Source organism: Lissotriton vulgaris, chromosome 1_1 (assembly GCF_964263255.1).
Source record: "Lissotriton vulgaris chromosome 1_1, aLisVul1.2, whole genome shotgun sequence".
Taxonomy (NCBI): domain Eukaryota; kingdom Metazoa; phylum Chordata; class Amphibia; order Caudata; family Salamandridae; genus Lissotriton; species Lissotriton vulgaris.
Window position 1 is genome coordinate 2,141,437,042 of NC_141685.1, and position 23,089 is coordinate 2,141,460,130.

At 44.7% G+C, this 23,089-nt stretch overlaps 1 protein-coding gene across 2 annotated transcripts in view; it reads right to left on the reverse strand.

The window, feature by feature from the left end:
• Positions 1 to 23,089, reverse strand: part of SCUBE1 (signal peptide, CUB domain and EGF like domain containing 1) — a 1,931,683-nt gene that overhangs the window by 1,398,253 nt on the left and 510,341 nt on the right. For both annotated transcript variants that reach the window (XM_086922270.1, XM_086922262.1), the window contains exon 5: positions 6,667 to 6,792. In XM_086922270.1, the coding sequence (XP_086778396.1) occupies positions 6,667 to 6,792 (126 nt within the window). The remainder of the gene's footprint in view (positions 1 to 6,666; positions 6,793 to 23,089) is intronic.

A 23,089-nucleotide genomic window follows, 5' to 3' on the forward strand; every position in this document is an offset into this window, starting at 1 on the left:
CTGGGGCCGCCTTGTTTTTTGACATAGTGCATTGCGGCTGTGATATCTGTTCAGACTAACACCGCAGGGATGCCTGCAATGCCAATCGTACTGGCCTGAGCTCCAGTAAGTTGATGTGGAAATGCCACCGCTGCTGCCAACAGCCACTGACCTGGAGATCTTTCAGAAAAGCTCCCTATCCTTCCAGGGGGGCATTGGTAGTGATTATGAGCAGAAATAGAGTGGTGAGAAAAGAGAGACTGATTGAAATATTTTTTCTCCGGTTCCACCAAGAGATGGCTGTGACCATTGCGGGTGTGATAGTTATGACGTCTTCGAAAGTACCAACTGCTTGATGCCATTGTAAGACTTGCTCTTCCTGTAGAGGATTCATTTGTAGTCGGCAGTCGCCCGTAGAAGGGAATAAGAGGGATGCAAGATGACATTGTTCCCAGGAGAGACCTTTAGCGGTGAACTGAAAGTGACTTTTTTCTTACGAATAACTGAGCTAGCGATATTAATTTCACCTGTTTTTCGAGAGATTGAAATGCCTTGTTGAATGTGGTGCCTCGAATCGCTCCTAAAAAGGTGATGCTTTTGGAAGGGCTTTGATCAGCCAGTCATCCTGGTAGGTAAACACTTGATGATGTTGTCTCCTTAGAAAGGCTACCACTGGAGCCGGGCATTTGGTGAATATTCTTGAGGCCGATTTCAGGCCAAATGGCAGTACCTTGAATTGACGGTGGCTCCAGGCTACAGAAAATCGTAGATAACTTCTGTGGAAGGAATGGATGGGGATGTGGAAATATGTGTCTTGTAAGTTGAGAGTGGCCATGTAATCTCCTGGGTTTAGAAGTAACAAAAGGTCCGGCAATGTGACCATGCGGAAGAACTGTTTTTTCCGGTAGGTCTAAAATTTTTCTGTACCAAAAAGAAACGGGAACACAATCCCTTACCTATCTGTGAACCCAAAACCAGTTCTATTGCTCCCTTCTGGAGCACAAAAAGAATTTCCAAACGCAGGACATGTAGGTGTTTTACCTCTTGCCGACCTGGTGGAGTGCATGGTGGAATTTGAAGGAACTTCGGGGTACGGCCGAACAGGATAAGGCTGAGGACCCACCGGTCCGTTGTTATTTTTTGCCACTGTTAAAGTTGCAAAAACATTTTCCCCCCTAAGATAACCTGTGGAGGAGTGGGAAAAGATATAGTCGGAGCGTGGAATTTGTCATTGGCGACATGAGGAATCCTTTCCTTGTTGCCCTGCTCTCCCTCTAGCACTAGATTGGGAGTATGCCGCAGATTGTGGTTGACGCTGGGTATACTGTGGTCGATATGGCTGAGAAGAGGCTGTGTAAGAGGGATACAGATATTGTTGGTATCCAACTCTGTAGGATGGAAGTCCTCTTCCTTGTACTCTACTTAAGAGTACCTTTCAGTATTATAGCATCCCCAATGACTTGGCAGTGTCGGTGCCTTTCTTCATATCCTGAAGCGTCTCATCGATATGTTTCCCGAATAAGGTCTCTTTATCGGATGAAAGGTCGAGGATTTTGTTCTGTACTTCCGGTCTAAAAGGCGTAGCCCTGAGCCATCCTTGACGGAGTAATACTGCTGCACCTCTCAGCGATCTAAATGCTGTAGTAGCAATATCCATTGCACATTCGATAACCTCCGAGGATGCTTTTTCTCCTTTCTGGAGAATCTTGCTGCTTCTGTCTTACTGTCATCATCATCATCATCGCTGTTGTCGCCATCACTGCTGCCATCGTCGAAGATGATGTTGTCAGTGGGATAAGCGACGGCGATGAATGTGAAGATATTGATGACAATGGTGCCATCGGCAATGCTGTCGATGGTGGAGCGCCACTTGCCTTCTGTTTAGACAATGAAAACTGGTGGACATTACTGCTCATCCACGACGAAGATTTTTTTGTCTACTGTGTCGATGATGAAGTTTACGTCAACTGTTTTTCCTCAGGAGGAACAGAGGAAGGCTTTTTCAAACAATGCCTGCCTTGAGGAGGTGTTGAAGTCTCAGAAAATACCTTTTTTGCCTTACTGTCCTCAGATGAATATTCTTTTCTCTCCTTTCCAGTTTTGGGAGGGCATTTAGATGGATTACACCTATGAGACCCAGGAGAGGTCTTTTTGAAGACTCTCTTTGGACGCTCGTTGGATGAATGAGCGTGAGGTGATCTTCCCCTCTTATGAGACCTCTTAGATGATGAAGAAGACACCTCATCACTTTCATTGCTTGAAAGCAACTCGTTCCGAGCTTTTAGTTTTTGGAGCTAAATATGAAGGAGCCCTCACGATCTCATAATGTATTGTTTGAAAAGGTACAACATACTTTACAATCTTTGGCCTTATGACTGGGATACAGGCAATTGATGCAGTCACTGTGAGGGCCGTCTGTATAAAGCCTCATCTTAAAGCTGGAGGCACAGGCTCTGAAGCGACTCTTTTTCTCTTTGTAAGTCATGACAAACTCAGAAAAAGATAAAATAATACTGAAAAAGATAGTATGACAGTTGAAGATGGTTGATTGAAGGAAAAGTAGTTGAAGAAGCTGAGCAGAGCTCAGTGGAGACTACCTATCACAAAGTGCGGTAAAAAATCTGAAGGTTCTCTCTGGAGTGTTCTAGAGGGTGAGAAGTTTTGATTGGTTAGGACCTATTTATTTTTTTACAAAACAATGGAGATAAGTTACAAAGCTGCAATGGGCCTATGCCTGGTTTCTGGCTTGTATTAACTTTTCATAGCTATTTTGATATACCGGAGACTCCCATCTCGACGATGGGGAATGATTGAAGCATATGAAAGTTCAAATACTGGAGTAAACTAAAATCCATAAACCTAATTCGAGAACAATATTTTGTACAACTTTATTTTTGTAAATGGTATTAAAACATAGATATTTTTAACATTGATATTACGTACCTTAGAATATCAATATTCTTGTCAACAATATTTCTGCATCACAATATTTGTTGATCACAATATTAAAAACTCGATACTTCTGCGTCTTGATATTGTTCACTAGATATTTTGTCTGAATACCCGGTTCCATCAACCACAATTTCTTACATCTGTAGCATCATAGATGAATCAAATTAATTTGAAGCTTAATTTGGATAAAGCTGAGTTACTTATCTTAGGCCCAAACCCTCAGATTTGGAATAGTGATTGGTAGCCTTGTGAATTAGGTCCCCCTCCTACTCTAGTTCAAGCAGTATGAAATCTAGCAGTGAAATTTGATTCTCAGCTGTCTTTCATTTCACAAATTCAAAATGTCATAGCTACCTGCTATGGTTATTAAAAACACTATGTAAGATTCTCAGAGTTTTACCTTTTAATGCTAGAAAGATGGTAATTCTCACCATAGACACCTCCAGACTTGACTATTTTAATACCCTTTACTTTGGGTTGCCAAAACTTGTGTTGACAGATTTCAGCGTAATTAGAATGCAGCTGCTAGGCTTCTATTTAACATTCTGAGGCCCTGTTCAATATCAAATTGTTTACAATATCTAATTTGGCTGCCAATAACAAAACAAGTTCATTTTATATAGATATCCCACACTCATAGAGCAGTTTTCAAACAAAGCATACTAGTCTTCAGAACATCTTCTCATTCAATGTCCCCGCAAGATGTTGAAGATCATCGATTAAATTTGTCTTGCACACCAGAGATATCATCATATGATGAATGGCGGATCTTTGGACATTGTACTGGGGTCAAGCTATGGAATAACTTACCTTTATTGCTTTTGACATCCTCAACCCGCTGTTTTTTTCTGAAACATCTGAAAACTTGGTTATTCGCTCACAAGGTTGAGTCCTTTTGCTGGATCACTGAAGTAGAATTGGGGTTTTACCACTTCGAAGCTTTTTTCTTAGCAAGTGCTGTGCTTTATAAAATAATGTTTTATTTCATTTCACAGCCACAATTTATTTATTTCTGAGTTTGTATAGCGCCTGGTTACACTATCAGTGTGTCCCCGCGCTGTCAGAAGAGCTAGTTGCTCTGTCAGTCAGACAAGACGGGGCTATTCTTTAGGAAAGAGGAATGTTTTAAGTTTCCTGCGGAAGATGAGCTCCGATGTTTCCACTCTTAAGCTCAGAGGGAGAGAGTTCCATTTGTGTGCCGCCAAAGAACGAAAGGATCTACCCCCCATTCTGGCTCTCTTGTGTCTGGGGACAGCGAGGAGGCCTGCTCCTAATGAGCGGAGTTGTCGGGTAGGCGTATAGGGGCAGAGAAGGTTCCGAAGGAAGGCCGGGCCCTTGCCATGTACGATCCTGTGACCAATACATAGGACCTTGAAGTCGATCCTTTCATTGATCGGAAGCCAATGTTAGCTATGAAATGACTGGAGCACATTTACAAATCCCCTTGCATAATACCCAATGTTTCCCACATAGGCCATAAAGAGCCTAATTACCTTATCAGGGACAAGAAACACAAAGTAATACAATACTGAAAAAGTGTGCCTTTCTTTTGTTGTCTAAGTTGTCCTAGATTCTGAAGCCTAGAATCACAGTTTTTTTTTCTGCCCACACAATCACAATCCTCTCCATCTATTCTTGTTACCTCAGGGACCAATAGCAAAATAGGAAGTAAGGGTTAAAGTGAGTTTCACTAGGAAGAAAAGTAAAGTGGGGAGAGGAGTTGGCCTAATGGCTAGGGCAGTGGACCTAGAATCTGGGGAACTGGGTTCGAGTCTCGGCAATGACGCTGAATATCCTGAGATTCTGGGCAAATCACTTAATCTCCCTGTGCCTAACACAAATGAATGTGTCCTCATGTAATGCAACTAGTGCTTTGTAAAGTGCTCCGATACCCGATTCGGGTCAAGTTTGCGCTATATAAAACTCTGTAAAGAAATAAAAGTGACAAATTTGCGACATTGGTAGCTTTCTCCTAAGGTGGGCTTAGGAAACAGTACATGACGAAGGCAAGAGACTGGGGATCTGGGCATCTAACAGCCAATATCCCTTCAGCAACACAAAATAAAATTCTTGTACTCATGTAATATTAATCAGCTGGTTTTAGGACGGGTCACTGTGAAATCTGGGTTGATCGTTTATTAGTCAGTCTCACTCAAAACAGGTTCAAGTTGGATCAGAGCCCAAACAAACAGAAAAGCAGAAGGATGGAAAACTTGCAGAGGACTTGCATGGATTTTCAGTTCACCAGTGTGAAACACAGGGAAAGCCAGAATAGGTGGCAAGTTAGGATGGCATAGTATTTGCAGGCCATGCAGAGGACTTGACTCTCATTAATTTAGTTAAACTTTTCTGACTTTGGGAGTGCAATGAAATAATCAAACTCCTTTACTCCCTGTACCTCAACCTCTCATGATGGTTATATAGAGCACATTTCAAATGTTTCTAAATGTTTCCCCAACACATTCTTTGTTAGGACCACAAGTTCCACAGCAAGGGGATAAGGTTGGTAAAATAATGTCATTGTCGGCTTATGGGAGGCAGAAAGTTGTTTGTTGAGAGACAACATGCATCTTATTTACATGAAGAGAATATAATCAGTGCTGAGAGAGACTCAACAGCAGTTCACCTATGTAGTTATACTTGTTGACTTTGTAGTAGTCCGAGTACTGGCTCTATCAAATCCGTGCTACACTATTTGTTTTTTTAAACAAAGTATTCAAGTATACATAAGTATTTAACATGAACTACTTTTAAGAATAACATATTGCAGCAATTGAATTACGAAGGATATATTTGTGATCCACTGTCTCTGTGTTGTAAAGAAAATAAACTCAAATGAAGATGTTATTACCACCCAAGCAGGCTTTTAGTCATATTGAATATAAACTTGCCACACACAGCTACGAAGACATCTGAAAAAAAAACGGAAATTTGGCTAGTCGTATGAGTTCAATTTTTAATAAATATCAAAGTTTTCTTCCTGCTGTGATGAGACCTGAATGAAGAGTCCCAATTATAATGAGTTGGTGTTTTGCTTAAGGGCACCTATGCAAGGATTCTATTTTGATAAGATCATCTTATGTTGCTGATGGCACTTTGTGTCACCAGGTTACAGCGTTTCCTGTTCTGGCCTTTGCTTTTACAAATCATTGTTTTCAAGTGTGTTGGTGTAGTCTGATTAACTATACCAGAATTAATAATTCCAGACTGCACTGACTAGCTACAAAAAAGGTATGCTGATAACATGATGCCTTTTAGTAATCCTATATCTGATCCTGGTACATTTACATACCTTTGTTAGTAAAAGCGCCTACATAATTGTAGAAGAGTAAACAGCTCGATTTGCACAGATTTTAATCATCTTAATCATTAGCCTCCTATGCAGCTGTGGGAGATTTTGAAGTGGTGGTGTCTTGGCCCATGGTGTAATGGAGCGGAAATAACTTTGAAACAATCCAACATTTTGGGACCATTAGAACTAAGAGTTGCTGCTTAGGATGGAAATTGCTATTGAGCCAGTTTTAACATTACCAGCCTTATGTCACACAATCACAGGGGTTGTGTCCCAAAAAGTATTTACTCTTATGTGCAAAAGCACTTTCCCGATTTGGAAAATTCTGTCGACTGCACACAACAATGGCAATAACTGGCATAAACATTCCCAGCAATTTTGAGTAAACATTTCTATTAAAAATATTAGAATATTAAGGAGACATTTCATCTCAAACTACCTACATGTACAGTCCATCTGGTTTTTAGCTAAATCAAAGCCAGGCCTACATTCACAGGCAACCCCAATTTTAGGTGTTTCCCGACAGATATGCGCACACCCATGGTCTTTGTTCATGCAGTTCATACCATCTGAAAGAAAAAAGAAAAAAAAAACAAGTACAAAATTAGTTTTCAATTAGACTTCAAACTACTTCTAAATTGCACTGCATGCACATTTGAATTTTTAAATTGTATTATTATACTTAAATCAGAAATCAAGGTTTGTATTTCGATGGGTACAACACATTTTTGAAAAATAATTTACTATTATTATCCATAGGAGGAAATTATATAATTAGCTATCTCATCAGCAGGCTATTTCCCTCACAGCAGTGGCATGAAGCAAAATGATGACCCGGCCCCTTTAAATTGTGAGGAAGGACCCCGGCATCTCCCAGGTCGAATATCATCATTGGTCTTGAGCTCAATGGGGCCCCCTGAACGGTTGCCTCCCATGCAGGGGCCTGCTCGGAAAAGCAGAGTTGTTTTTCCGAGTGTTTCACTATTTCCTATTCTATGCTATTGCACGCTTTCTGCAATGGATGCAATGACATGGCTTGGTGGAGGGGGGTTCCCTACGAGGTCCATTTTTAGTACAGATACACGCCCCGTTTGAATTATGAGATTGGCAGGACAAGGATAAGAGCCCGGAAGGATCCGGGTTTATCATCAGTAGAGCCTTTCACCTTCAGCCTGCATAACCTTTCCTTCGCCAGCCTCCTCTCGTCCTACAATTTCCATCCTGCAAAACGTTTCCTTCGCCAGCCTCCTCTGGTCCTACAATTTCCATCCTGCAAAACCTTTCCTTCGCCAGCCTCCTCTGGTCCTACAATTTCCATCCTGCAAAACCTTTCCTTCGCCAGCATCCTCTGGTCCTACAATTTCCATCCTGAAAAACCTTTCCTTCGCCAGCCTCCTTTTGTCCTACCATTTCCTTTTCTGATTCCCATAGTGCATACTTCCATCCCCAATGCATTTACCCTGTTGGTGTATGGAAACAGGCCAAGTAGTGCTCGTTTCCGCCTGTGAAGTTTCTCTTTCTCTTGAGTGGGTTGGGATGCATCATGGAGGCTATAGCAGGTCTGTAGTGTTCACTTGGCCATGCAGTATAAGGAAAAGAGGGCAGAGCCCAGGGCATGGGCTGTATTTTTGTACTTCGAGGATTAGCGTTCATCAGATGTGCGTAATTTCCACAGGTAATATTGTTTTCCCATTCTTTTCAATTTGTAGTGCTATTTTGTGTAGCTATAGATCTCTGTTTATGCTGCATAGAAGTATGATTATTTCAAAATCTTCTATTCATTTCCTAATTGTAACTTTGCAGGAGTAGTATCAGTCGTGCACTTCTACATGCCCTCGTGTAAGGGGGGTTGGACACAAACCCCTTCTAGTGGATGGAAAAATCATCCAAAGTTTGTTAATTGCATCCAGGTCAGGATTCCTGCTTAAGCAACAGTGGAAATATACACGTGTAAATACTTCTGCACGTTGATTTCGCTAATGAATATTTATTTCTAAAATACAAACTGTTTTAGAGATTGCATATTGCAAATACTTTAGAAAGGTAAACAACTTCACTAATAGACACAAGGCGTATTCTGTGTGAGTGTGACTTTATCTCAATGCATAGACTTACACAGTTCTATCCTAGTTCTGGTTATATACCTTAGTTTAGCCCCACTACACGAGGCAAACTAAAGTAGATATAAACCAAGGATGCCAGAGAGTAATATGCAATTTATCATTGTAAGAGAGCAGATGATCCATGATTCGCAATAGGTGCAGGTTGCCCTTTCTCTCTGCTCACAGTATAGATAATTATACAAACAAGGAACCCATACAAGTGATTGGGCATTTAGGCTAGTCACCTCGCAGGCAAAGGATAGCCATTAATAGCTCGTTACAAGGTCTCCTGTTACTGTGGTTACACGCCTCTTCCGAATTATTATATTAGCGGGAACGCTACAGGCAGACCGGTTTCATTTCACCTGGAGATTCCCACTGCTGAAAGCAGATGAAACTTCTTGGTGTAACTGACAAAATGAGGAATTAACATGGAATTGAATAAAAATTAACGATTCCGAAGTAATTTCTAAGGACATCTTGAGGGTCCTACTTGTAATCTCATGAGATGTGGCCTAACGGAGAGAACAGCATACTTGGGAACAAGAAAACCAGGTTCCAGCCCCGCTGTCAACTCAACAATCTGTGATTTTAGGCAAAATCAGTGATATCAATAGCTATTGGGTCAGGGGCTGGAGTTACCAGCATCTTCCATCCAAATAGCAACTCATGAAGTTCACTGAACTTATATTCTATAACCAGGCAAATAGAAACAAGTTCAAAAATGTAATCCAGAGGTGGGACAGCTTACAAGCCTTAGCATGTAAGGAGACAAAAAGCAAAACCAGGCCCAAAAATGAGTTAGGGAGTTTGACTATTTATTTGACTTCCATAAAAAACTGAATGCTATTTGTACTTTGACTGACTTAACAACTGCCTAATTTGAAAATAGTTCATCTTATTTTTTATATTGACATAAGCTATCTAACACCTAAGGCAAAGATCCCATTCAAATATAAATTTACCTTTACAATTGCGACACTACTGCAAGATATAGGAATGCTCATATGTGAACACCGTTATTTTAGTGAGGTATTTGAAGAAGGTTTGTTAAGTAGACCTGTATGTAATAGGACTTGAAATGAAATGAAACCCAGTATTTGTAAAGCGCACAATTACCTGAGGGTGTCAAGGCGCTGGGGGCCGTCGGGAAGATTAAGCGAGCTAATGCCCAGAGTTGCATGGTGCTGGACTAACCTGCCGCAGACACCGGGGATCGAACCATAAGGCCTGTGCTCCAGAGTCAGGCATCTTGGCCGCTGCGCCACACCTCTTATGTACGTTTTAGGCACCCACAAGCCTATGAGAATCATACCAGAAATTTCAGTGGGTTAACTTCTTTGTTATGGAGTTTTTTTATAATTTGGTGATAGCTTCATTAAGAGTCTAGTAAAACACTGACCAGAGATTATCACTATTTATCCTAACTGTAAGAAGTATCTGCTTAACAATATACAATATGTACAACAACTACTACACAAAAAGTTTTGAAAATAACCCAATCATTCTATTCCCATTTTTAGGATAATGAATTAGATAAAAACGCCAGAATTAGAAACGTAGCCTTCAACCACCTTTACAATATTCCAGCTCGCCTCAACTTTTATGATGCCATTGGTATAACCAGGCCATGCCCAACTTGTGTGATGCATGTACATTTTGTAAGTAAGTAACAAATATATTGTTGGTAAAGCCAGATTATTACAATACAATTTTAAAACACAAAAAAACATTTCCTATAGGAAAACAATCCATGTTTCATCATGTCTGAGTATCCATAGCAATAGGAAACATGTTATGTTATGTTATGTTAACTCCATTTTTAAGCGCACAGCTGCCCCAGCTAAGGGGCGTCCCGGCGCTGCGCCTGGAAAGGAACACAACATGAACAAAGCAACAGAAGGGATCAGGTAGAAAAAATTTGCAGCTATTTGGGAAGATATAAGTTTTAACATGCCAAGAAGCCCCCAAGCATGGAGGCAATGAAAGGTAAACAAGATAGTATTTGAGACCGTGTTGAAGTGGATAACAGTTTAAAAGCAGAGTCATGAGTAGGGCTACTTAAACACAGTATGGTGTGATCATGAAGAAACGTGAAGAAACATACTACTTAAACCACAATCAGTTCATCCAAGGAGAGAGGCAAAGGACTTGAAAAAGCCGAAATCTGCCATAAAACAACGCCAAAAAATACCAGAAGGCATACAAAGAACTGAGGAAGCAAAGAAGTGAATTAGAAGAAGCTCTAATTACAACCGGCTCCATGCCATTAAATTATAAAAAGAGAGTCTTGAAGTTTATTCAAAGCGACTTTTTAAATGTAAACATTTCTAAGTATTTTCAGACATGACCGACTTTGTTTCCTTGTTGAAATTGAGTATTACGTTGCACTATCTTTTATAACTCTGATGCTACTTATGTGTAATGCATCTAGCTTTTATCTATGTATACTTTTATGGTTGTTTTAAACACACCGAATAACGTTTTCAAAATCGAAATTGATCAAAGCGACTCAAAAAAAGGAAAGAATTAGCTATCGGTATTCGGACAAATACACAGCGGTCGGCAAATTGGTCCATAATCTGCGCAATTTACTCAAGGGCCAGCAAAAGCATAATCTCTGCTATGTAGCCAGTGCCCAGCTAAATATCTGGAACTTATTTATCTGTAACACGCTAAATAGCTGAGATTAGATTATGTACTATGTGACTGGGGGGACAACCACAAACCGGCCAGGCAAATACCTGAGGTCACGCTGCGAGCTGCTCCTGCTCCTGGGTGGGGAACGCTGTGTGTCTCGCCGCCGCTGCTCCATCCTCGCGGCTGGAGACTACAGCTCCCAGTGAGCTTTGCGGGCACTTCCTGCCTCCCGCCTTCTTCGTGCCCGGAAGCGCTACAAAGCAGGGACGCTTCCTCCGCGTCGCGGACGAGCGCGGGCGGCGCCGGGCGGAGCCCGGGCAGAGGGCGGGCCGTCTGTGGCCGTCAGGGGCTGACAAAGGCTGGGCTGGGCCACGCCTCTTTCATTCAGCGCTGTTCGTCCAAGGGCTCGGAGTCTACTTGTGGGTCTTGAGGTCAACATGTCAACCCGCTCCGGTAAAGCTTTGAGGGGTGGGGGTGAAAGTGCCACGGGGAGTACAATGATTGGCACAATGGACAAATTCATCACTAGGGTAGCTGCGGTCATCGAAAAGGAGATTGTGATGACGGAACGTCGCCTCTCACAAGACTCCTTTCCTTTCAAACGCTCTTCCTTGGGAGCCGTTGCACATGCCCTGTCCCCAATCTCCACACATCCCATCTCTCCTTTGCCTGAGATTCTGTCCGGAGTGCCACAGATAGTAGCTATAGAGGCAGGTATTGACAGGATAGAAAGCCTAATAACCAATCCCCTTCCCTCCAGCCCTAGCCCAGTTGCTGCAGAGCTTTGCCCCGTTCCACTTACAGCTACCTCCCCTGGTCACAATTCCCAACTCTCTATCCAGGTTCCCACACTAGCCCAGAAACCGTTGACCCAGGCACGAGCTTGTCGGGCACACAAGAAAAGAAAAAGGGTCATTAGCACACGGAAGGGAAGTTATTCCTCGCTTTATAAGCGTCCTAGGATACAGTCCCAAAAAGGTCCTACGCATCCAGAAGTTGGAGGGCCAGAACCATCTGGGAGCATTACCCCACCAGTACCAGCGGCTGAAACCCCACTGTCTCACTACTTGGTCCCGCCACTATCTACACCCTCAAATGAGGGGCCCTCCCTTGAGCCCTTCGAGAAATTGGTCAAGTCCTTGCTGGTACCACTTATAGACCAAGTCAAGAGTCTGGGGGATAGGTTAGACAAATTCGAACAGACCACCCGGGACAATTTTTTCTCCTTGAAAACCCTTTTTAAACTACAGTCAAGGCTCAGGGAGGACACTGCAGATGGGAACGAAGGGAAAAGGGATCCTGTAGGCCCAACACAGGAACACACACCGGCATTGTCCACTCATGCACAAGCCTCTGGGATGGCCATAACACCAGCACCCCTGGCCAGTGCAAAACCGGCAGAGCCGACTCCTATTACCATGTTGTCCAGGTCCACGATAGTACCCCCTCAGCAGTGAGATCATCTAAGTCTAACCCTGTCCCAAAAAAGCGGCAAGAAGGAGGGGCTGGTCCCAAATCTAAACCATTGGCTGCTCCACCCACTGAAGCCAGGGGAGTACCCACGGCACTAAAGGCAAATATAACTACTTGTCCACCCAAAAATCCAACTCCAGTGGTTATACCACAAAAGGTGGTACGCAAGTGTCCCCCAGTCAATCTCCCCCCTGAGTGCCAACCATACGTTGTTGTCCTTATCAAGGTTCCACCCCTGAAGGACACCCAGCAGGAAACCCACCAGGCACTGAAGAACAAGGTCATCCACTGGTTGCAAGCCAACAGACCCCTTCCATTGGGTGTGGATGGCTTGATCCTCGGTGTACGCAGGGTGGGTTGGATTGGTCAGGGGAAAAAATCATTTGAGGGGGATTGTGTGGTGGTCAATTTCCAGGACATGAGAGCTGCCCACTCAATATGCAGCTTAGGGCAGGCCACGGCCGGTCCCGGAGTCGAAGCAGTTGATTTAACATTCTTCTACCCGCGGACGGTCACGAACTCCCTAGCTAACCATCCCGTGTTCCCAACCCAAAATAGTTCTTACGGCCAATGGCACCCAGCAACAACTGTAGCGCAGTTGCATGCAGCCTTGCCAATGCCGAGCTGGGGCACCAGGGGTTATTGACTTTTCGACTCCCCTGAGGAGATTCGGGTGGCCCGGCGTTCCGCGCCCAGTCCCCTTTAACTGCTAAATCTAAAGATCCCTTGACCCTACCAGACGAATAGGCTGTCTTAGTGGACACAGGGGAATTAAGGGAAGGGAGGGTGCCACTTGAGCCTGCCATTGTCTGCCCTATCATGGGAGAGGTAGACTTATTTGGCCCTGTCAGGCCCGGTAGCATTGCGGCTGTGGCGGACCCACTTATTAGGGTTCTCAGCTGGAATGTGGCTGGTCTGGACAGGAAGCTGGCCCTGCCTGACTGGAACTCACTTGTGGAGCAGTACTCCATATGTCTGTTCCAGGAAACCTGGAGTAAGGAGCCCGTACACAAGGCAGGATATTCTACCCACCACTTACCAGCTGTCCACTCAGAGACTGATATGGGTCGCCCCTCGGGTGGCCTCCTCATCTGGGTAGCTTCCGCACTTAATTGTAGGGTGGAGGAGCAGGACACTAAATGCCCGAACCTCCTTAACATCACCCTGAAAAACCCTAAGGGACATGTTATTTTAAACATCTTTAACATCTATGCCCGAGGTATGAAGGGGGGTAGAGAATCCCCAACCATAGCCTGTCTGGAGGCTTTGCTTCGATCCTCTCCACATAAGCACCGTACCTTGGTTGCGGGTGACTTCAATTGCACCTTTGAGCCCCTTAGCCCTGAAGTCACACAAGATCAAGAGCACAATGACAATAGGTGGCGGATACCAGCTTTAGAGCTCAGCCCAATTAAAAAATGGACGGAAGTGTGCTCCAGGTTAATTCCCTAATAATGGAGTTTGACCTGAGGGCCCTTAATGGCAGGACCAGTTCTGACAAAAAGGGAGCCCATACATACAATAGGCCCGCGCACACGTCAAGAATCGATTATTTTCTTCGTGACGTTCACCTATGGAGCATGGTAAAAGATATGGTGATTATACCCTCTGTCGAGAGCGACCACAACCTCCTCTCGCTTACTCTGACCCATAGGTGGTTAGATGGCACAGGGAGCAGAACCGCTTGTACCCCCGCCCCGGATATGTCTTCAGTCTCTAACTGCGGTCGACGGCTAAAGTGGGCTAAGCTGTCGCTCTCAGTGGAGAAAATATCCTCCATAACGCAGCTTTTAGCTGTAGCCCTAGAAAATCTCGAGTCTCCTGAGGGTGGGCTGACGGAGGTGCCTGCCAGGTTCTGTAACATAACCCAGGCCCTTAGTGACCTTTTTATTGTCCCAGTTAGTGCCAATAGGAAGAAACCACGTCCCCGGGCCAGACAAGGCTGGTTTAATCGCAAATGCAGGGAGGCGAAGATACTGCTTGTAGAAACAGTCAAATCCAAATCACTAATTAGGACCAGGGAGGCCAGAAGGCTATACTCTCACTGTCAAAAAAACGCTAAGAAGGAGTGGGAGGATAATTACTGGCAGGACCTCTTGGCTGCTAGTCGAGGGAGAGATGCCAAAGGATTCTGGGACCTGGTGGGCAGTAGGAATCACCCTGATGACACCCTAAGGACCTGCACTATCACTCCCCAGGCGTGGTTCAACCATTTTAAGGCACTTTATTCCGCCGTTGAAGGTACACTTAATGACCCCTTCATCCTTCCCCCCTATACCCTAGATAGAGATACGGACCTTTTCTCCGCACGGGAGGTCATGAACCTGATTAAAACTTACTCCACAATAAGCAGCTGGCCCGGATGGGTTGCCAGGGGACCTCCTTCGAGCCTTTCCAAGTGAATGGGGGATGCTGATCTCGGCCCTACTTAATGCTATTATCGAAGGAGGATCTGTGCCAGAGTCCTGGAAAGGTGCAGAGGTAGTCCACATTTTTAAAAAGGGTTGTCGGGATCTACCAGGGAACTATAGGCCAATAAGCCTCATAGACTCAACCCAGAAGGTGGCGGGAAAAGCTATTTTTGGGAGGATCCTGCAATGGGTGGATGATAACCACATACTGTCTGACATGCAAGCTGGGTTTCGTTCAGGCACAGGAACCATCGAACAAGTCTTTAGGCTCCTGTTACTTTACTGGAAGGTGGTGGAGCTGGGCAAGAACAGTCTTTATTTACCCTTTATAGACTTGAAGACTGCCTTTGACCTGGTTCCTAGGGAGGAACTGTGGAGGGTGTTGTATGGTCTTGGGATGCCGCCTTACATCTTAAACCTCCTTATTAAACTGCATAAATCCAACTATGCCCAGGTTAGATGGGGGTTGAATGGGGAAAAGACTGATAAGATCCGGGTCGTGAGGGGTGTCCGGCAGGGCTGTGTTTTAGCTCCCACCCTATTCTCCCTCTATGTGAATGGGGCGGTAGAGCACCTCCTTGGCGAGCCAGCAGACGCCCCCACATTGGGTGGCATAAAGATCCCAACTTTGTTGTTTGCCGACGACACCCTTCTCATCTCGAAGACCCCCCAAGGTCTCCAGAAGGTCCTGAACCGCTTCCAGGATTTCTGCACAAACAGAGGACTTGTAATTAATGTGGACAAAACGAAGTACCTAATCATGCACCCCCCCTGCAAACTTGGCCGCCCCCGATCCTGAACTCTATCCCCCTTGAAAGAGTGGCAGAATTTGACTATTTGGGAATCCGTTTGAGTGATGTTATGAGCTGGACTCCCCACATCAACAAGATGACTGTTGGCCACAAAAGGGTGGGGGAAGCCTTGCTAAAGGAGTACAACAACTCATCAAAACACTGTGTAGCTCCGATAATAGACATCTATAAAGCCCGAGCTGTATCCGCATCACTCTACGGAGCCGAGCTATGGGGCCTAGGCAACATGGAGTCTCTGACCAAGGGAGAGAATAAATTCATTAAGGTCCTCCTGGCTATCCCGAAGAGCACCCCGACAGTTCCGGTGCTATTGGACGCGGGTTGCAAATCAATCAAGGACCAGGCCCGCCTTCGACCTCTCCTGCTTTGGGCTCGCCTGTGGAGGGTCCCGGAACTAAAATCTTACGCAGACGGGCTGGCTGAGGTGATGTGTTCGGATGGTTGGCAGAAGATCAAATGGCTTAGGGACATTAAACAGCTGCTAGGGGACCTGGGATTGGGGTCTTGCTGGTCCACCCACTCAGCTCCCCCAAAGGAGACCCTAAAAAAATTATATTGGGAATGGGTTTCTGCCAAGCTCATAAGCAACCAGCGTCACTGTAATTCCACCGCAGCATACCTGAAAATCAAAGACGTCGTTGCTTTTGAGCCCTATCTGGACATTATTACCATCGCCATGGACCGGGCTCTTTATATCAAATTCAGATTAGGGATTCTACCCCTTGCTGACCTCCTTTCCAGATGGAATATGTCTAAGTAGGCATCACGCCATTGCGCCCTATGTACTGACAGACCCGAAACTGTGGCACACTTTCTCTTTGAATGCCCGGATTATGCGCGCCCTAGATCCCACTGGCTCAAACCACTCTGTAGAGAATTGGGCACTCGTCAGTATTTGGTGGCTTTAAGGATTCTATTAACAGATACAGCCCCTCCCATTGTTTGTGCCGTATCCAAATTTCTAAAATGGGCCTGGTTGATCCGCCTAAAAAGAATGTCTATATCAATTTAATTCTCTTTTAACAAATTTATTCCGATTAATTGCCATTTTTATCTGCTTGATTTTAATGTACAGTCTCCTTTACGATGTGCTGTTTTATATTTTTCTCTTGTAATGCTTTTATGATATATGCATATCGAAATAAAGCAATCAACCAACCAACTATGTGACATGACCACATAAATAGCAGGAAAGAGTTCTGTATTTAGACAGACATGAAAAAAAACCAGGGTGGTGGCCATCTTGAAACTGTGATGCTGGAAATGTTTGGAACATCTGAAATGAAGTGCATGTACAATGTAACAAAAAGTATTTAGAATAGTGCCTATCAATCAATCAGTGAATTTGTAAAGCGCGCTGCTTACCCATAAGGGTCTCAAGGCTGAGGAAGGGGGGGGGGGGGGGAGGGGGTGTCTTGAGGCACCTTCTGAAGGTGAGCAGGTCCTGTGTCTGACGTAGATGGGTGGGGAGGGTGTTCCAGGTTTTTGCAGCGAGGAAGGAGAAGGATCTGCCGCCAGAGGTCGTTCGTTGGATGCACGGGACGGCGGCACGGGCGAGGCTGGCAGAGCGGAGCTAGCGGGTGGGGGTGTAGAAGTTGAGTCTATCGTTCAGGTATGCTGGTTCGGTGTTGTGGAGTGCTTTGCGTGCGTGGGTGAGGAGTTTGAAGGTGATCCTCTTGTTGATGGGGAGCCAGTGCAGGTCTCTGAGGTGGGGGGAGATGTGGCTGCGGCGGGGGACGTTGAGGATCAGTCAGGCTGAGGCGTTCTGAATGCGTTGTAGTCGTTGCAGGTGTTTGGCCGGGATTCCTGCGTAGAGTGAGTTGCCGTAGTCTAGCCTGCTGCCGACGAGGGCTTGGGTCACTGTTCTTGTTTCGGTTGGGATCCGCTTGTAGATTCTGCGGAGCATGCGGAGGGTGATGTAGTAGGAGGAGGAGACGGCGCCGAACTGTTTAGACATGGAGAGGGAGGAGCCGAGGATGAATCCCAGGTTGCGTGCATGGTTGGTGGGTGTCAGTGCTGTTCCCAGTGTGGTCGGCCACCAGGAGTCATCCCAGGCTGAGGGGGTGGGTCCGAGGAGGAGTACCTCCGTCTTGTCTGAGTTCAGCTTCAGACGGCTGTTCCTCATCCAGTCGGTGTCGGCCTTCATTCCCTCATGGAGGTTGATTTTGGCGTTGTGCGGGTCCTTGGTGAGGGAGAGGATGAGCTGGGTGTCATCAGCGTAGGAGATGATGTTGAGGTTGTGCTGGCGGGCCACTTGTGCGAGGGGGGCCATGTAGACGTTGAACAGCGTTGGGTGAGGGATGAGCCCTGGGGGATCCTGCAGATGATGTCGGTGGCCTCGGATCGGAAGGGCGGGAGGCGGACGCTCTGGGTTCTGCTGGAGAGGAAGGACGTGGTCCAGTCCAAGGCCTTCTTCTGGATTCCGGCTTCTTGGAGGCGTGTTCTTAGTGTGCGGTGGCAGGCCGTGTCGAAAGCGGCTAACAGGTGCAGGAGGATTAGGGCTGAGGTTTCGCCGTTGTCTAGCTGGTGCCAGATGCCGTCAATGGCAGCGATAAGGGCAGTCTCTGTGCTGTGGTTGCGTCTGAATCCGGACTGGGATGGGTCTATGATGCTGTTGTCCTCGAGGTGGCGGGTCAGCTGCATGTTGGCAATTTTCTCGATGACCTTCACCGGGAAGGGGAGCATGGAGATGGGACGATGGTTCTTGAAGTCTTTGGGGTCCGCCTTGGGTGTCTTGAGGAGGGCGTTGATTTCAGCATGCTTCCAGCTTTCCGGGAATGTTTCTGTCTCGAAGGAGATGTTGAAGATCTTTTGCAGATGGGGTGCGATGGTTGTGCCTGTGTGGTATCCTTCTCTCTGTTTACCTGCTTCTGTGTCTCACCCTTACTAGAATGTTATCCTTAGAACCTGATGATGTAGTCTTGTTATGGTTCTAATCTATCCAGCACAGAGACAGTTGCTGCCTGCTTATCTCTGCTGTGGATGGGATCCTTTCCTCCTCTGTTAAGAATAAAGCTCATCTCTTATCTACCTTCAATTGATTTGTACTTCTTCACATTGGCGACGACGATGGGATGCTGATGAAGGTTCCCTGCTACTATCAACTTTATTTATTGGAGAAAATTTGAAGAAAATTTCACTTAACAGAAAAGATCGTAGAAAAGGATCTCAACACCAAGCCTCAACCCAAGGTATTTTCTTTTGCCATACATTAACTCTAAAGCCTGGCAGCGTAACATGTTATTGGCTTAACTTGTTACATTTACCTGAGGCTTGATACTATCTGTCTGCTCTTCATATGACTTTAAAAGCAACAGATATCTTCAGTCTTACTCAAATTTGGATTGCCTTGCCTGTTCTTGTGCTTGACTGAAGAGGCTGACAATTTAAATGAATTTGAGGTCAACATAAAAAAACTAGACAAACACTATTTACCAAAAGTGAGTACCATTTTAGAAAGGTACCACTTTGGCAGACGCATGCAGAAAGAGGAAGAGTCTATTGAGACTTATGTCACGGCTTTACGAAAGTTAGCTGCCACTTGCAAATTTGAAGGTACTTTAGAAGAAAGGTTGCGTGAGCAATTCATGCTAGGATGTTGTCTAGAAAAAATTAAGGATGAACTGTGGCAAAAAGATGATCCTAACTTGGACGAAGTTATTGCTATAGCCAAAAGACTAGAACACTCTGATGCATGTGTGAAAGTTTTTAAGAAACAGAACGAGATCTCGGAGGAAAAGGTTTTTGTGGTTAATAAAAATAAACCTACAGAGAGATCAGACCCGAGATCAACTTCTAAAACCTCTAAGAAGGTGTACGTACACCTTCTTCTTCTCATAATTTTTCAAGAGCCTCTACTAATTCAAAGTTAAAGTGTTTTCGATGTAATGCCTTAGATCATTTAGCCAATGATAAGTCATATCCTGCCTTGTCTTCTAAATGCAATAATTGTGGTAAAGTAGGACATTACTCTAAGGCTTGCAGGTCTCAGGTGATCAGAAAGAAAAAGCAAGTGAAGGAGGTATTGGTTGATGATGACTCTGACTCTGATTCTGATGAGTTCCTGGTGAAGACCCTTGCATTGTGTTAAGGGATATAGTCTCTCACTCTGGGGACAATCTTTCTTCCCTAAAGGATGTGACTCCATCTACATCTGGCTGTAATGAGGTCTCAGTACAAAAAGCCTCTGATGTGTGTAAGAGTGTTGGGTCTTTTCCTGATTGGCGAAAGCTATTTGAAGGAGTCTTTAGTGACAAACTTGGTTGTCTTTCTGGGTATGTTCATAGCATTGTCTTAAAGACAAATGCTGTTCCTGTAGCATGTAAAGTGCGTAATGTTCATTTGGCCATGCAGGAGCCAATGCAGTTGGAATTGTATAAGCTTTTAAATGATGGGATTATTGTTAAGACTGAGGCAAGTGAATGGGTTTCGCCAGTTGTTTTAGCTCGTAAACCCTCAGGCGAGATTCGTTTTTGTGTTGACCTCAGGGCTCTCAATAGGGAGGTTGTGGCAGATAGATACCCTCTTCCTAATATCAACACCATGTTGACTCAGTTAGGGGATGCCTGCATGTTCTCCACTCTGGACTTGAGGGCTGCATACCATCAGGTGAGGATTGATGAGGCTTCCATGGGTTTCACTACTTTCATCACGCCTTTAGGAACATTTAAGTTTACTCGCCTGCCTTTTGGTTTAATATCTGCAGCCTCTGTTTTTCAGCGATGATGGAAGATGTATTGAAAGGTATTACGGGAGTCAAAATTTATCAAGATGACGTACTCGTTTTGGGGTCATCGCAGGGTGAGCATGATTTAAGAGTTAGGTCTGTCTTGGAACGATTTGAAGAGAGAGGTTTGACTTTGAGAGAAAACAAATGTAGATTTAATTTGACTGAAATTGACTATTTAGGTCATTGTTTGACTCCTGATGGTGTCAAACCTAAAGACAAGTTAGTGAAGACCATACATAGCTTGCCTACACCAAAGTCTAGGGAAGAGTTAGTCACCTTTTTAGGTATGGCGGAATATTATAATAAATTCATACCACACTTCGCCAATAAAACTTCCAACATGAGGGCTTTGTTAAAGAAAGGTGTGAAATTTTCTTGGTCTCAGGTTTGTCAAGATGAGTATGAACTTGTTAAACAAGATCTAAGTCTGGCTCCCTCATTACGTAGCTTTGATGTTGACAATAGTTCTATTTTGGTCACAGATGCCAGTTCCCGGGGGTTAGGAGCTGTGCTCAAGCAAGTGAGAGATGGGAAAGAGGTTACCATCTTGTTTTTATCAAGATCTTTAGTTGGTCCAGAATTGTTATACTCAGTGATTGAAAAGGAGGCACTTTGTATTTATTGGGCCATTAAGAAACTGAAGAAGTTCTTGTGGGGTAATGCTTTTGTGGTTCACACTGATCATAAACCACTGAAGGAGGTCTTTTATAAAAAGGGTCTAGATGCCATTTCCTCACGTATCTGTAAATGGGTTATTGCTCTTCAAGAATTTGAATTTGAAGTAAAGTACTTACCGGGGGTGAACAAGAAGGTTGCTGATTGTCTTTCTAGGTTGGTTGTGGAGCGAAATGACCAGAATGATGAATCATCTGAGGATTCATGGGAGATTGATGAGTTTAAGGTGTGTGAGGTTGTAGAAGGAATTGTTCAGGAGTGTGATTGGAGGGATGCAATATGTACGGTCTCCGAGTTACAAGAGGTTTGTAAGTTGGTGAGTGATGGTTGGCCATGTCTCAAGAATCTGAGCGATAGTGCCAAGAGATATTGGAACGTCAAAAATGAGCTATCTTTAAAGGATGGTTTGTTGTGGAGAGGTACTAGACTCATACCACCTTCTTTGATCAGGAAAAGGAAAGGATACGTTTGCATTTCTGGTGGCCAGGTATTGACCTTCTTGTGGAACGTATGATTCGTGATTGCATTGAATGTAACTCCTCTGATAAAGTTTGTAAAACAAGAACACAGCCGATGGTTATTAGGGATGCCCCCGTGCGTTGTTGGCAAGATGTTGCTTTGGACATCCTAGGTCCCATTTCTTCAGGGAATCACTCTCAACGGTATGTTTTGGTCATGGTAGATATGTTCTCTCGTTGGCCAGAGATAAAAATCACTCAAAACATTGAGACTAAAGATGTTGTAAAGTTTTTACATGAGGTTTTCAGTAGAGAGGGGTTTCCTGAAACCATCCTTACTGATAACGGGGTACAGTTGGTTTCAAAAGAGATGGAGGATTTTTTAGCTAGTAAAGGTGTTAAACACAAGCGTTGTTCACTTTACCATCCGGAAAGTAACGGTATGGTGGAAAGGTTCAACCGGGTCCTTAAGGAATCCATTCAGATTTTAAAGACCAGGGTTCAGATTGGAAGGATAATCTTATGGAGAGAGTCATGATCTATAGAATCACGCCACATTCCTCCACAGGTGAGGTGCCTTTTGTACTTTTTCGTGGTCGCACTCCGAACACATCTTTATTTCAGACTTGGATGAGGAATTTGGGGGTGGAAAGTAGTACTCTTAACAAGGATCCAGTCCTAAAGCAAAAGGTGAAATCTGAGCTGAGAAAAGAGAACTTTGATAACAGACATGCTGTCTCTCCTACCAAGGTTTGTGTTGGTGATCAGGTGAGAATTCGTCTTCCACTCAGATCCTCAGGTCCTAAGTTTTCCTCTCCTTTTGTTGTTTCAAAATTGTTTCGTAATGCTGTTAAATTAAATGATGGAAGATTTGTTGAAAACGTGGTGTGGGCAGGGGTCTGATGGAGATCCTGAGTGGATGAAGTTCATGACCTTGAGTGTCTCTTCGTCGTTGACGTGGGACCAGGAGGTCAGCTGGTTGGTGCAGGTGGCGCTCAGGGTGTGGTCTGTTGCGGTCGGGGCGGATGAGGAGTTGAAGCTGTTGTGGATGTCGAAGATCTTGCGATGGAAGAAGGTGGACAGTGAGTCGCACAGCTCCTGCGAGGGTGGGATGTTGTAGGTGTTGGCGCTGGGGTTGGAGAGTTCCTTCACTATGTTGAAAAGTTATTTGCTGTTGTGTGTGTTGTTATCCAGTTGGGCTTTAAAGGACGATCTCTTGGCTGTTCTGATGAGGTGGTGAGGTCTGCAGATGGCGTCCTTGTGGGCTGCGTGGCTCTCTGGTGCTCGGTCGTGGAGCCATTTCTTCTTCTGCTTCCGGCATGTTCGTTTGGAGATCTGGAGTTCTTCGGTGAACCTGGCGGCTTTCTTGCTGGGGTGGTTGATGGAGGGTTTCTTGATCGAGGCGAGTGTGTTGGCGCAGTCGTTGATCCACTGTCTGAAGTTTCGGGCGGCGGCGTCTGTGTCGGTATAGAGTCAAAATATCGAGTTGTAATTATAGACTAGACATAATATCGAGTAAAAAATATAGAATAGACATAATATCGACTAGAAATAATGTAGACTACC